Here is a 15,463-nt window from a genome sequence, read left to right as displayed (position 1 = left end):
TGAGTTTTGGCAAAAAAAATCGAGGGTGTTACAATATGATTGGATTGGATTGAATGGTATGTGATTGGATTATATACGATTGGATTGGATTGAATCGGATTTTATATGATTGGATTGGATCGAATTATAAATGATTGGATTGAATTGGATTGTACATGATTGGATTGGATTAGATGGTATGTGATTGGATTGTATACGATTGGATTAGATCGGATTGTATATCATTGGATTGGATCGAATTGTAAATGATTGGATTGAATTGGATTGTACATGATTAGATTGGATTGTATATGATTTGTCTGTGTCTAAACTGTGTTCTTACTTTAGGCTTATGACACCTTGATTGAGTCTCTCTTATCTTTCTAACTTGAGATATTTGAACCGATATTATTCTACCTTGACGCATGTATTATTCTGCCATTTTACATACTCGTATATTCCATGTACCGACGTCATTTGGCCTGCATCGTTTTATGATACAGAGACAATTTTAAAAGATCATCAATATACGCACCATTGAGGCTCTGTTCAGACTCAGCTCATTGGTGAATCCTCCCTTACATTCGGAGGATACCAATTAGATAGTAGTGATAGCGGCTTCATAAACTAAATAGTAATGGGTCGATTGAGTATTTTATTTCCTTGAATTAATCTTGTCAGACTATTTAATGATATAGATTGGAATTCTATTTGTTTGCCTATGGACTTTCTTTCTTGAGTTAGATTGTTGATTGGGATTGTCCACCTAATTATCTCTTTATTTTATGTCTTCCGCTGATTGAATAATTCAACGGATGTGTGATCAGGTCAAGTGGTTCGCTTGGGAGCCAGTAATGGTTTCTGAGTGTCAGTCACGTCTAGGGTACCCTCCCAGAATGTGATAAATAAACATTTCTCTCTTGTAAAAGGAATAACTCACTAAAGAGGACACTCAATACTACAATATTTATCTTGGTGTATAGCTCTCTTTGTGTTCTTACTCTTTTGGATTGTATTTTTGTGGGATGATCTAAATGAGGGCAAGAGGCCCTCTATTTATAGGAAATTAAAAATGCATAAAATACGTATTTTCGTGTAAAATATGTGTGTTTTTGTCAAAAATTACTAAAGAAGACAACAACTTTTGAAGCGCATAAAATACGCATTTTTTTCTTGAACAGTGCATGTGCACCTCCCTTTTTGACTTTTTTGCAAATAGTTCATATATTGCACCAAGTGCTCCTTAGCAATCTTCATTCACAAAGCTTGACCTCAAAATATTAAATTAAAAATAATAAAAAATTATTCATTCTATCATATCCGTCCTTTGATCATGAACCACATCTATCGAACCAACAAGACAAAGTAAATTTTGATTACACTAAACATCATAAGAGATCACAACACAAAAACTGCTCAGTAACAGTCGGACAAGTGGGGAATGTTGGGGTGAACCAGAAAAGTTTGGGTAGAGCCGGATCTAAGCGTTGTCAAATATAATTAATTTCTTCTAGATGTACTAGGAAAGAATATAGAAGAGGGCAAGGGTAACTACGGTTTCCTCAAATTTTTGAAGCCCTTTAATTTGAAAAGGATGCTACATAAATCAATTTTTTTCTAAATAGAAAGATTTGATTAATACTTTCCATACGTCCATCTTTATTTGTTTAGTATTGACTCGATATATTTTTTAAAAAATAATAAATATAATGATAATTTTACTATATCTTCCATAATTATTACTTTCTTTGTTCACTTTTACTTGTTCAATATACTAAAAATAAATGTTCATTTTTACTTGCCATTTTTAGTATATCAAGATAAAAACATACAATTTTCATGTTTTACCCTCACCATTAATTCTTATACCTCAAATCATTTTCTAAGACTTAAGATTATACGTTAATTAATATAGATATTGTGATAAAATATAAGAGAATAATTTAGCAGCTTCCGATCATGTTGCTTGTTTGAGCAGCTTTCGGCTGTCCTGCCTACTTCAGCTACTTGAAGCAGTCAGCTGGCTATTGAGGTGTCTACTTATATTTATTTTTGTATTTTTTTTATTTTAATTTTTTTTTACTCTTTTGGAATGTGTTATATATTAAAAATTAAGTGCGAAGTATTATAAATTACAGTGATTAGCAAATTCAAAATTTTATGTAAACAGTATTATAAATCACAATAATTAGCAATTTAAATTGAGACGGAGGAAGTAACATATATTATTTGAAATGATGTAAAATGTATAATAAATCACAATAATTAATAACTAGACAAAATCTAAATAGTTCTTGAAATTTTGTCAGTGCCACATAAATTGGGATAGAGAAAATAACATACATTATTTGAAATTTATGTAAAAAGTACTATAAACCACAATAATTAATAATCTAAAATATTTAAAAGACAAATAAAATTTTGATGCAACATAAAATGGAACAAAGTAAATAATATGTATTAATTAAAATGACATAAAATGTATAAATCATAATATTTATCAATTTAAAAAAAATTAAAAATAATTTTCAATATCACATAAATCGAGAGAAAAGAATAACATATATTGGCCCGTGCTAACACGATCTCTTATTGGATGATTCGCTATTCAGTCACACACGGAACCAATCATCTAAAAATTAAATTGCATATCTGAAATAAAACAAAGTAAATTTCAACTACCCTACGTGGTAAGATAACAACACGTCAAATGTAATAAATTTTTCTAGTCGTATATTTATCGTACCATGAAAAAAAAGTATTTTCCAACTCTTTTCTTTTTAGTCCGATATTTGTTTCCTCGTGATTCTATTCTCAACATGCGTGTACAGTAAGTTTCACGTAGAACTGTTTTAGAATTGTCAAATAATCAATAAAATGTGCTGTATATTATTTGGAGTATTATTTTTGTAGGATACTTGTGCCTTATGCTTCGGTTACTCTCTCTATATATAGAAAGGACATGTTTATGCATATATAGATCTAAAGAGCCCCATATTACACAAAAAAACATGTTATTTAGTATAATTAATATTTGATAATATTCGAAATGGTCCAATCAACTACATACGTAGTTCATATATTAGCACCTAGCTTTCCTTGTCCGCAATCTCCATTCACAAGGTTTGACCTCAAAAAATTAAATCAAAATTGAAGAAATTTTATTTATTTTATTATGTTCGTTCTTCGATCGTGAATCACGCATACCATATCGAACCAACAAGACAAAGTGACTTTCGATTACACTATACATCATAAGAGAGCACAACATGTCAAATGTAATTAATTTATTCTAGTCGTATTTGATGTTGTCATTCATATCAATATATTTCGTACCATGAAAAATTATTTTTAAGCTCATTCTTTTATTCCTTCCGATATTGTCTTCTTAGTTGTCCTATTCTAAACGTGTAAGGTATAATTTATCACCTTTCAAATTTAAGGTGGAACTATTTTGTTTGTCTTAACATTTTGTAAATCATTTAAGCATTGATATTTTACCTGAAAAATCACCCAATTAATTTAATTTATTTTTCTATTAAATTTTGCTGACATAAATCTTTTATATTTTAATCTAAACTTTTAAAAAGATAAAAAGATTCCTATTATCATTTTATTAACCTGAATCGCTAAAAACCGTATGGGTCATATATTAGCATGAAGCGCTCCTTGTAAGTTGTTTTTTTCTTTTATAAGATGTACAACAAAACTTTTTATTAAACACAAAAGAATATTATTCATTCTATCACAACCATCATATTTTTATCCTACAGTCACATAGAATCAATCATCTAAAAATTAAATTGCATATCTGGAGTAAGACAAAGTAAATTTCAATTACACTACATCATAAGATCACAGCATGTCAAATATAATTTTAAAAAAAATAAATTAGTCATATATATATTGTACCATGAAAAGAAGTATTTTTCAACTCTTTTCTTTTTATTCCAACCTATATTTCTTTCCTTGTGGTCCTATTTGAACATGCATGTACGGTATAATTTTCCATCTTTCAAGTTTCATGTGGAACTGTTTTTTTTTCCTCTCTTTGTCTAATAATATTAGAATTGTTAAATCAATAAAATGTGCTGTAAATTATTTGGAGTATTATTTTTTGTAGGATACTCGTGCCTTATGCTTCTATTACTTGTCTCTCTCTATGTATATATATATTGTACCATGAAAAAAAGTATTTTTCAACTCTTTTCTTTTTATTCCGACCTATATTTCTTTCCCTGTGGTCCTATTTGAACATGCATGTACGGTATAATTTTCCATCTTTCAAGTTTCACTTGGAACTGTTTTTTTTTCTCTCTTTGTCTAATAATATTAGAATTGTTAAATCAATAAAATGTGCTGTAAAATATTTTGAGTATTATTTTTTGTTGGATACTCGTGCCTTATGCTTCTATTACTTGTCTCTCTCTATGTATATATATATTGTACCATGAAAAAAAGTATTTTTCAACTCTTTTCTTTTTATTCCGACCTATATTTCTTTCCTTGTGGTCCTATTTGAACATGCATGTACGGTATAATTTTCCATCTTTCAAGTGTCACGTGGATTTTTTTTTCTTTCTTTGTCTAATAATATTAGAATTGTTAAATCCATAAAATGTGCTGTAAAATATTTTGAGTATTATTTTTTGTAGGATATTCGTGCCTTATGCTTCTGTTACTTCTCTCTCTATGTATATATAAAGGACATGTTTCCTCCAAAATTAAGCATACATAGAACCCCATATTACAAGTGATATTTCTAGTTAGTAGGAAATTAACAATATGTCTTTTGTTATGGCATCCCTCAAGAATCTCTTGCTATCTCCTCTTCGTACTTTCATTCACAAAGATTTTCATGATATCTTTGACAGAATGACTCTCCTCGACAAACTATTCTTTATGGTAATTCTTTACTAATTAATTAATTTTTTTCTTTGTTGTCCTCCCGAACTTAGTTTTAAATGATAATATTGAATTAAAGAATATTTTGAGATACCAACATAGAGCTAGCTGATTAAGAAGTTAAGGGTTTTTCAGAAACAATCTTTTTAAGGTCTTCGTACACATCATCCTTCTCATACCCAGTTATGGGATTACACTAAATTCAATTTGTTTGTTGTTCTCCTCAATCGATCTGTAAATAAATTTATCATCTACAGAGTCAAGTTATCTTACTTCTTGGCATTATTGTACTCAATTATCACAATGGTTGTACGTAAGTACTTTTTAATTAAAGTCATGATATTGATGCAGATGGTTCATTTCGTTGATAAATTGAACCTGTGGCACCGGCTGCCGGTGTTGTTGGGGCTATTTTATCTCGCAGCGCGGCGACATCTTCATCAAGAATATAATTTGATCAACGTCGGTACATCAAATGAGGGGGATTACCCTAATACAACTGTTGATGGAAAATACAACGACCCCTTTAATGAAAGAGCGGGCAGTCAATTTTCATTTTTCGGGAGGAATATGCTACCTGTTGATCAGCATAACAAGGTATACTATGGTGTTTGACTAAACGTATAACCTAATTTCTTGTATTAGTCCAAACATTTTTCTGGTTGTCATTTATATATATATATTCTGAGAATTTATATGTGCCTTTTCAACAAAAAGAAGACTAGATTTTGAATTGTCAAAGGTTTAGGTAAAAAAATAAAACTTCAGTTTCAGATGTATAATGTTTCGCTGGTGCAAAAGCGACCTTGCATTTCATGTTTAGTCCCAATTATATTATAAGGGGACCAATTTTGAGAGGCGGATTTAAAATATCGAGATTCATATGAATTTAATGTTTTTAAAGAATAATATAAATAAATGCCAATATAAACACTATATTTTTAAAAAATCATTACTTTAAATAGTGACTAGATTTTGAACTTTATAATATATTTTGAGAATTAATATGTGTTCCATTTCAACCCAAAAAAAAGACTAAATTTGAATTGTCAAAGGTATAAGTAAAAAATAAAAACTTCAATTTCAAATGTACGATATTTTTCTGGTGTAAAAGTGACCTCGTATTTCAAGTACAGTCTCAATTTTTAGGGGATCAGTGTCCAGTGTCCAGAGGTAGATACAAAATATTGAGGTTCATATAAATTTAATATTTTTATTGCAAAACATAAATTATCTGAAAATTCAAAAAATTGCAATAAATTATAAATATGAACTCATAATTAAATATATAATTTATACAATGCTAAGAACATTAAAATTTAAATTCATAATACTTAAATAAAGGCTATGTATATATAGCAGTGACTAATGATAGCAAGGGAAACTAAGGTACTCCTATTTCCTTTGCCGTGCAATCACAAGTAGGGTGTCCATAGTTAGATTTGAGTCGATTTCCTCAAAAAGAAAACTAAATCAATTAAGCTGATATGAAGTTTTTTTTTTTTTTTTTTTTTACGGGAACAGACCCTACACGAGGCTCCCACCTCTCGTGCACAGCCAGGGGTTGAGCCGCACACCCCCAAGCCTTATTATACATAAAACAGAAAAATACACGGAGGGGGACATAAACCTAACCTCCAATCCTATGGTGGTTCATAAGCCGGTCATCCTACTAAGGTCAGCCAACTCATCCCCGATACAAACACACGAAAAGGAAACCTAGAAACTATGCACCTAAAGAAGAGGACTCCTCTCGATACACAGAAACTAGGAAAGCATAAATAAGGGAGACTCGCCCTTTACATAAAATAAAGGAAAAATCTAAATAAAACTGGGGATGAATCCTCATAAAAGCTATATACAACAAAATTTTAGCGTCAACGAGGATCATCAAATAACATGGCTAAAAATATAGCATGGAGACAAACACTGCAATTGGGCGCTCAATGCAATGCTGCAACACTAGTAGTAGATCATGGAGGCTTCTTAATCCTTTTGGTCTTCCTCCGTCTAAAGCTAGGTAGGCCGGCTCTATCTAGCATGTAGTATCCTCGTGTACCCCGAGGTAGCTGTTGTAGGGTGGTGTAGTGGCCTGGAGTGGTAAGAGTGTGACTGTGCTTGGAGAGAGCATCCGCAGTGAAGTTTGCCTCCCTGTATACATGCTTGCAAGAAAAGAAAACAAATAATTCGGAAATATCAACAAGGTCATGAGTTATCCGGTGAAGGCTCCACGGAGGTTTCGTCTGATGATTGATCCATTTAGTGATCAACTCCGAGTCGACTTCTAGGATAACGTGCTGAAAGCCCTGTTGAATGCACCATTTAAGCCCATAAACTGCCGCCTCTAGTTCGGCTTGATTGTTGGTTCCCTCCCCTAACGGTATGGCGTAGGCGAAGATGAATCTACCCATATGATCTCTTAAGATGCCACCCCCCACAATTGCCCTTGGATTACCCAACGCGCTTCCGTCAGTGTTCAGCTTAACGAAACCGAGTTGTGATTTAGTCCACGAGACTTGGGTGATCTTCATTTCATGAGCACACTTATCTATGTAGGAAATAGTGTGGATCCAGTTCGAAGGCCAATGGATATAGGGGTACGCGATTCTAAGTAGATTAGAGATGTCTTTGAAAACGGCAAATTTCACTCTCGCCAGGCTAGAATTCTTTCCCCCGTATTTGCTCGCGCACCTATTCTTCCACAAATTCCAACATATAAATATTGGGGTGGAGTGAAAGATAAGTTTGTGAGCTTCTGTGTGGTACTTGTGAAGCCACCAGCTCATAACAAGAGGTTTGAGGGGTATGGCTTCATGCTTTATCCCTAGGGAGTCAGAGAAGTAGCGCCAAATATTCCTAGCGAAGTGGCCCGTGTTGAAAATATGCTCTATGGTGTCTGGACCTGGACTGTGGCAGCAATAGCATGGAGTGGAAACCTGACCGAATGCAATGATCTTTTCCTCCGTTGGCAGCTTGCCTCTAAAAGCCCTCCACAGCAAAAAAGAGCATTTAAAGGGGATGTTTTTGTGCCAAGTGTAATGGTCGGAAAGTGTCTTGGTCCTATGTTCTCTCACAAGCTGCCATGCCGAGGAGCATGTGAAGTTCCCATTGGTATTCAGCTTCCAAATGGCCTGGTCCGGTGTGTTTCCTTGCAGCTGAAGTGTGGAAGAAGTGATAAGAGGAACTAGTTGCGCTGGTGCCAATTGATTTAGCATATCGATGTTCCATTGTCCATCTATAAGAAAATCAGCCACCCTAGCATTGCTTGCTCTTCCCAACTCCTGCCTGTAGTTGGCTAAGGGTCCGATACCTAGCCAATCGTCCCACCAAAAACAACATGAACCCGAGTAAATCCTCCATTGAATGTGAGGTTCGGCAATGTGTTTGTTGTGCATCATGTGTTTCCACACAAGTGACTGGCCAGAATGGAATTTTTTGATGATGGGGTTGGCTCTCTGACAGTATTTGGCTCTAAGGAAATCACCCCACAACGTTGGTTTAGCTCTAAAGATCCACCATTGCTTTAACTGGAGAGATTTGCACACATCTATAGTTCTCCTTAACCCAATACCTCCTTCGTCATAAGGGTAACAAAGTTTTTTCCATGAAGCCCAATGGTATTTTTTTTTTGTTATCCTTCCACCCCCAGAAAAAATCAGCGGTGACTCTCTCAATCTGTTTGAGAGTGGTACGGGGGGGAGTAATGGCCGAAAGAAGGTGAATGGGGAGCGACTGAAGTACGTATTTCACGAGTGTAGCTCTACCGCCGTAGCTGAGAATTTTGGAGTGCCACCCTCTAATTCTGTTGACAACCTTAGAGACCATGTCCGTGTAGTACATGACTCTCTGCCTGCCAATGTACAGAGGGCATCCTAAGTAGGTAATGGGACTATGCTTCTGAGTGAAACCCGTAACCTGTTTCACCGTTTCCACATTGTCTTGGAGCGCACTGGGATGCATCATGAAGTGGCTCTTATTCTTGTTTATAAGCTGCCCCGATGTCTTTTCATACAGAGTCAAGGTCTTCATGATAATTTGAAGAATTTCCCTCCTTCCGGAGGAAAAGATGATAATGTCATCCGCAAAACTCAAATGATTAATCTGTGGGCCTCTTTTCTCCATATGAAAACCACGGTAGAAGTGGTAACAATGAAGACTATTCAACATTCTTGACAGCACCTCCGCTCCCAAAATAAATAAGGCGGGAGAAAGAGGATCACCCTGTTTGAGCCCTCTGGTGGAGTGGAAAAAACCATGTCTAGACCCATTAACGATAACAGAGTACCAGTTGTTAGACATGATTCGCCAAATCATATCAATAAAGGTCTCACCAAAGCCCATCCTTCTCAGTACCAGACAAGTATAGGACCAGGAGACTCTATCATATGCTTTGGCCATGTCTAACTTGATAACCACGTTGTCGCCAATAACAGGCTTTCGGATATCGTGGATAATCTCCTGTGCTAGCATGATATTTTCGGAGATGCTTCTTCCTTTTACAAACCCGGACTGATTGGGAGAAATAAGACCGGGGAGAATCGGAGCAAGCCTGAGGCAAATGATGCTGATATGAAGTAAGGTTTGGTCTCCTTCTTTAATATTTTGGGGGGAAAACACTCGAATAACAAAAAAAAAAAAAAAAAAAAAAAAAAACTAATTTTTCAAATGATAAAATCAAACCTAATTAACTAAACCAATTTTCATTTCTTTGATTTTTGGTACGCTTTTGATGGTATAAATGAGGGGGTACTTCGCATGTGTGGACCATTGGGAATGTTTCTAAGAGCATATTGGAATAAATTACTATAATCCATCTCCGCCTATGGATCAATTAGTCAACATTTTTTTACAAATTTTACGAAGACAAGCTCTCATTTTCATATTTCCCCTTCCTTATATTAATTCTGAATCAATTTTTTTGAAAGAAAATAAATGTCTTGAATGTTATAGCATATTTAGGAGTTAGGACCATAAATTTTAAGAAATTTTATTTTCTTTCTTAAATTACAGTTAAAGAATCCAGATCCAATGGTAGTGGCAACAAAGCTTCTAGCACGCAGAAATTTCATAGACACAGGAAAACAATTTAACATGATAGCTGCTTCTTGGATACAATTTATGATTCATGATTGGGTCGATCATTTCGAAGATACTCAGCAGGTCAGTTAGCAATTTGGTAATGAAATGTTTTCATGAAAATAATTCGTCATCTAAGTTGTTGGTAACATTAATTTGGTGCACAGATTGAGCTAAGGGCACCTAAGGAAGTTACAAGTGAGTGCCCTCTAAAGTCCTTTAAGTTTTTCAAGACCAAGCAAACTCCTACAGGATTTTATGAAATCAAGACTGGTCACTTGAACATGCGTACCCCTCGGTGGTAAGATTTAATTTCATACTGCAATTTTTACATGTTTTGTTGCTCACATGTTAAGTAAGTTGTACTTGTACATTATGAAGGGATGGAAGTGTTATTTATGGGAGCAACGCACATGTTTCGAAGAAAGTGAGGACATTTAAAGATGGGAAATTGAAACTATCAGAAAATGGGCTCCTGGAACAAGACGAAAATGGGAAAATCATCGCTGGTGATGTTCGCAACACTTGGGCTGGACTTATGTCACTGCAGGCACTCTTTATTCAAGAGCATAATCTTGTTTGTGACGCCTTGAAGGTACTAATCATATTAGAGTTAGTTTAACGAGTATACATAAATTAGTAACCCGGAAAATAAAGCAATACTACAATACAAAGTTAAAATGCACTAATAGTATATATGAGATAAATAATTCATCATATGGAGATTTTTTCTAATTTTCAGAAAGAATATCCGGATTTAGAGGATGAGGAGTTGTATCGTCATGCAAGACTTGTCACTTCTGCTGTAATTGCGAAAATTCACACCATAGATTGGACTGTTGAACTTCTCAAAACAGACACCCTTCTTGCAGGAATGCGCGCCAATTGGTCAATATACCCTCATACACTAGTTGATTTATTCTTATTTTGTCATGATTATTCTTATTTTGTCATATACTATCAACTACTGACTAAAATTAATTTATGTCGCAGGTATGGATTGCTAGGAAAGAAATTCAAGGATACATTAGGGCACGTTGGAGGTTCCATTTTTGGTGGTTTAGTGGGAATGAAGAAACCTGAGAATCATGGAGTACCCTACTCCTTAACTGAAGAATTTACGAGTGTCTATCGGATGCATCAACTCTTACCTGATACGCTTCAGTTAAGAAATATAGATGCCACACCAGGACCAAATAAATCTCTTCCTCTGACTGAGTAAGGCATCATTAATTAGTTTCATCACCTTTAAAATTATTGTAAGTAGCTAATGTAATTGTCATAAAATCATAGGATCCCAATGGAAGATTTAATTGGGGGCAAAGGAGAGGAGAATCTATCAAGAATCGGATTTACTAAGCAAATGGTTTCAATGGGCCATCAAGCATGTGGAGCTCTTGAGCTTTGGAATTATCCAATATGGATGAGAGATCTTATTGCCCAAGATGTTGATGGAACTGACAGGACACATCATATTGATCTTGCAGCTCTTGAAAGTAAGTTTATTTCTCACTACAACTATAAAAAAAGAGTACTTATAATTGATCGTGTTGTTTGGCTGCCAGTTTATAGGGACAGAGAAAGGAGTGTTGCTAGGTACAATGAATTTCGTAGGAGAATGTTGCAAATTCCCATCACAAAATGGGAAGATTTGACAGATGATGAGCAAGTTATTGAAACTCTTCATCAAGTATATGGTGATGATGTAGAACAATTGGATCTGTTAGTTGGAATGTCCGCGGAGAAAAAGATCAAGGGCTTTGCTATATCTGAGACTGCCTTTTTCATATTCCTAATTATGGCATCAAGGTTCGTAGAAAAACTGAAAAAGAACAACTTTTATGCATAATACTATGATTTATAGATCGACTAATAGAAAGTTGATTACAAAATTTACAGAAGGTTAGAGGCAGATAATTTTTTCACCAGCAATTACAACGAGGAGACATATACAAAAAAAGGACTTGAATGGGTGAATACAACTGAAAGCTTAAAAGATGTACTAGATCGTCATTATCCAGAGATGACTGAAAAATGGATGAACTCCAACAGCGCCTTCTCTGTTTGGGACTCTTCTCCAGAACCTCACAATCCTATTCCGCTCTACTTACGTGTTCCTCACAAGTAGACTCTACCTCATCAATATAATTACCAATAAAAAGAAGTAATGTGTGTGTAGATTACATTTTACCTGCAAGTGTGTATTAAGATTCCATGTACTATCTTCAGTACGTGTTTCATTCAGCGAGCCATTTTATGAAACTAATTCAGACTGTAATATGAATTTCCTGATATTTTTGTCCAAAAAAAAGAAGAAGAAATAAACATGCTATTTTGAATTGAGTTTAAAGTTCTGGTCTCACTAACATGACTCTCGTCATGTCCACAAGTTCAAACATGTTCCCAATTAAGCCTCAAAAGAAAAAGTAGAAGCAATAAGGACTAGATTTTACCTTGCCATTCCTAACAAGGTAACAAACTTCAATGGAAAGCGTGGAGTTTTTTTCTTAGAACTTCCAATAAAAATTCACTCCATGTATCAATGGGACCTGGCATACACCAATGGGTACAATCACTATAGCCCTTCATCCATTGATTATCCCAATAGGTTCCTGGATGTGCATCTGGTCTCATTAACATGGCTCTTGTCACGTCCACAATTTCAAACATGTTCCCAATTTTTTCTCCATCTTTTCTTGCTCTTTCAATTTCTTCAATTTGAAAGTTCCGAAATTCCCAATTCTGATCACCAAGTTTAACTACTTCTCTAGCAGATGGTCTTGTTCTGTTACATTTTCCTCCATTATTCCATGTTCCATGCTCGAATTGACCTGGTGAGTATGTTCTCAAAAGTACAACAATACCTAATTAAAAGATGGTGCAGACTTTTAGTACTCCAATAAATTCAACCGATCGGACCTACTAATTTCAAATATAAAATCTGAATCCGCATCTATACCTGAGCATTCCGCGTTTATGTAGTCAAAAGAAGCTTGAAATGCCCTTCGGATGGCATAGCCAGGGCCAAAATTCTGAACGCCTGCTTCCCAACAATTAACACATCCAATAAGCTTGCCATTTTCATAAAGGTAATTAGTCCGAAGGTACCAATGGCCAGTTGAGAAAATAGCATAATCTATGTTGGGTAACTGTTGGGTCCAATTTACGTTTAATTTGTCCAAATGCAAGTCAAAACTGCCCGTGAATGAATTATTAATAACTCTCTCAATAGCAAAGACAAGGAATTCTGTGCGGAGGACCATGAGAGTGAAGTTATGACGAGGAAACAACCATGTTCTGAATTTGTCTTCAACATCCTTGTAAATGTGTCTTGGAGTTTCTTCCTACAAGTTTTTGTGCAAAAAAAGATTATATATAACTCAGTGTTACTTGCAGCAATGCACATGACGTTTGTGCATTAATTATCAAAAAAGGAATCATCTGAAGATAATTATTGAATATAAAATCTTGCTGCATGGATAGGTAAGGGTATAGTTTTAATTAATTTTCGGATCTAGGCATCTACCCAATATATAATTCTAACATGAAACTTAGATAGAGGGAGAAAGCTTTGTTTCTTTATATATAGGGTGTTTTCTAATTTTCTGGCGGTTACAAATTTCACTTTACTGATTTCCCAAAAAAATATTGCAACGACCAGTGTTAAGTTTAAACTCTCTTTATCTTCCAAACAGCAGGCGTGCACTTGGAAAAATAAAAAAGCGAGGAATATTGATTTTGTTGGCTATATTAAGAATAAATGGAAAATTGAGGGAATATGAAGTGTTTCTTTGGAGAAAATCATTGGTGATGGAAAGAAAAGTTTATACGTTTAAATAAGAAAAACACTTCTACTTGTTAAAAGAATTGGAAAGAGGGACCCTCTTGTGTCGTTTCTCATCTAGGTAACAAAAAAATATGGCAATTAATTTTATTTTTGCACCAATTACTTATTGTTTTGGCCTTCATTTGAATTTCTGACTAGAAATTTGATTGTCTTATTGTTATTGTCATTATTATTTGTATTGACGGGGAAATAACTAGAAGTCTGAATATGAGCACGAATAAATCCAAATGTTTTTGTGCAAAATAGTGTATTTACATTTTATAAATTAGTAAATATATACAAATATTAAATTTAAAATTTAAGCCTAATGAGCTATTATAATCGTCGTTTAAAATCTAAAATTCATAAATTAAGTCGAAATGTTAGGCTTCACCTTATTTGACTGACATGCTAAGTTCTACTAAATTCAGCAAATATAATTAAAATTATTTGTGATGTCCATATAAAAATGTCTCACCTTGAATAATTATTTTTGAGATGTATATTTTTTCATATGGTTGGTTAGATATGAAATAAGTAGCTTATAATATACTAATGTAGAGGAGGATGCGATGGCACTAATGCAGTAACGTGCATGGAAACACATCCTGTATATATGTTTTGGTCTTGGTTAAGGTATATTAATTAAACTTGTCTTAAAAATTAATAAAAAATATGCCCTAAAAGCATAAGGAAGTATTCGACGAGATGAATGCGATTATATGACAAGCAGTTTGTATCTAATAATTGATTTCATTGTACATTGTACATTGTGCATGCTTAACGATTAAACAGAGTTGTTCAACTTGGAAAGTTACTTATATCTAATCATCTTGCATTCTGGTCGAAAAGGCTTTACCATTAATAAATTTGAGCTATATGCAAAATTAATAGGATGACTAACCGAAGATAAAAGACAAAGAAGGGACTCCATATGGTTCCTTGCGAGGGAATCGCCTATAAACGCCATCGTCTTTCCTTTAACAAATGTTAAAAACGTTTTAGCGTTGAAACGAGGCAATGCGCATTCATCCGGTTTCCATTTCCAATGCATGAATTCTTCATCTGGCCTTCCGTTCAACAAACAGTTTCTCGAACTAGGGATCGTCGGGCAGCTAAAGTTTGTATAATACAGGGAATTACCCTCCTGCTCTACAACCCAACTACCATTGAACAAGTCACAATCGGAGAACGTACTGTTATTATCTGCCAACAATCAATTAGCTAGCTAGCATTATTGACATGTAGAAAAATCAATGCAAAATGGAGAAGTAAAGATGAAAAACTCACCAATTTGAGGCTCATTAACAATGTGTAAAGAGTTGGTACGAGGAGCTGAATCTTGTTTGGTTGCAAAGTTGATGGTTGGGCTGGTGGAAAAATAAAGCATGTAGCAGCTGAAAATCAGAGTTAGAAAGACTAATAAAAGAAAAGGGCTTGGAAATTTCTCCCTCTTGAAAACACAATTCTGAACAATCTTTAGTGTTTGTACTGAATTACTCAAACCCATCTTTAAATTTCTTTGGTAGATTTAAGAGGATAATACTATCCTAACAGGGAGCAAAACAGAGAGAGATATGTGGAGCAGTGGAGGCATTGGACTTGGGTTAAAATATTACTGCCCTACTTCTACGGACGAGTGAGTTATTTGCACGACAAATCATAACTTCATTACTC

At 34.4% G+C, this 15,463-nt stretch overlaps 2 protein-coding genes across 2 annotated transcripts; one reads left to right on the top strand and one right to left on the bottom strand.

Moving 5' to 3' along the window:
* Positions 1-4,692: 4,692 nt before the first annotated feature.
* LOC129874505 (alpha-dioxygenase PIOX-like) lies at positions 4,693-12,299 on the top strand. Its single transcript, XM_055949798.1, has 10 exons — positions 4,693-4,884; positions 5,236-5,481; positions 9,895-10,044; positions 10,128-10,261; positions 10,342-10,555; positions 10,703-10,848; positions 10,954-11,178; positions 11,254-11,456; positions 11,526-11,769; positions 11,860-12,299. Exons 1-10 carry the CDS (start codon positions 4,765-4,767, stop codon positions 12,086-12,088), a joined length of 1,911 nt encoding a protein of 636 aa, XP_055805773.1. The 5' UTR covers positions 4,693-4,764; the 3' UTR covers positions 12,089-12,299.
* A 102-nt stretch (positions 12,300-12,401) lies between these two features.
* On the bottom strand, positions 12,402-15,324 carry LOC129874506 (xyloglucan O-acetyltransferase 3-like). The gene is made up of 4 exons (XM_055949799.1): positions 15,077-15,324; positions 14,691-14,992; positions 12,920-13,304; positions 12,402-12,824 (listed from the first exon to the last, which is right to left on the bottom strand). The coding sequence occupies exons 1-4, from the start codon at positions 15,294-15,296 to the stop codon at positions 12,442-12,444; spliced, it is 1,290 nt and encodes a 429-aa protein (XP_055805774.1). The 5' UTR covers positions 15,297-15,324; the 3' UTR covers positions 12,402-12,441.
* Between the last annotated feature and the right edge of the window lie 139 nt (positions 15,325-15,463).

This window comes from Solanum dulcamara, chromosome 11 (assembly GCF_947179165.1).
Source record: "Solanum dulcamara chromosome 11, daSolDulc1.2, whole genome shotgun sequence".
Classification (NCBI taxonomy): Eukaryota; Viridiplantae; Streptophyta; class Magnoliopsida; order Solanales; family Solanaceae; genus Solanum; species Solanum dulcamara.
This window is presented reverse-complemented; position numbering and strand designations above follow the sequence as displayed.

Bases quoted from the DNA above. Each gene is read 5' to 3' on its own strand.
- LOC129874505 (XM_055949798.1), top strand. From the start codon at position 4,765: ATGTCTTTTGTTATGGCATCCCTCAAGAATCTCTTGCTATCTCCTCTT. The intron at 10,556-10,702 runs GTACTAATCATA...TCTAATTTTCAG, and splicing joins TTGTTTGTGACGCCTTGAAG to AAAGAATATCCGGATTTAGA. The intron at 10,849-10,953 runs GTCAATATACCC...TTTATGTCGCAG, and splicing joins GCAGGAATGCGCGCCAATTG to GTATGGATTGCTAGGAAAGA.
- LOC129874506 (XM_055949799.1), bottom strand. From the start codon at position 15,296: ATGGGTTTGAGTAATTCAGTACAAACACTAAAGATTGTTCAGAATTGT. The intron at 14,993-15,076 runs GTGAGTTTTTCA...GATTGTTGGCAG, and splicing joins TGTTAATGAGCCTCAAATTG to ATAATAACAGTACGTTCTCC. The intron at 12,825-12,919 runs GTATAGATGCGG...TCTTTTAATTAG, and splicing joins CATAAACGCGGAATGCTCAG to GTATTGTTGTACTTTTGAGA.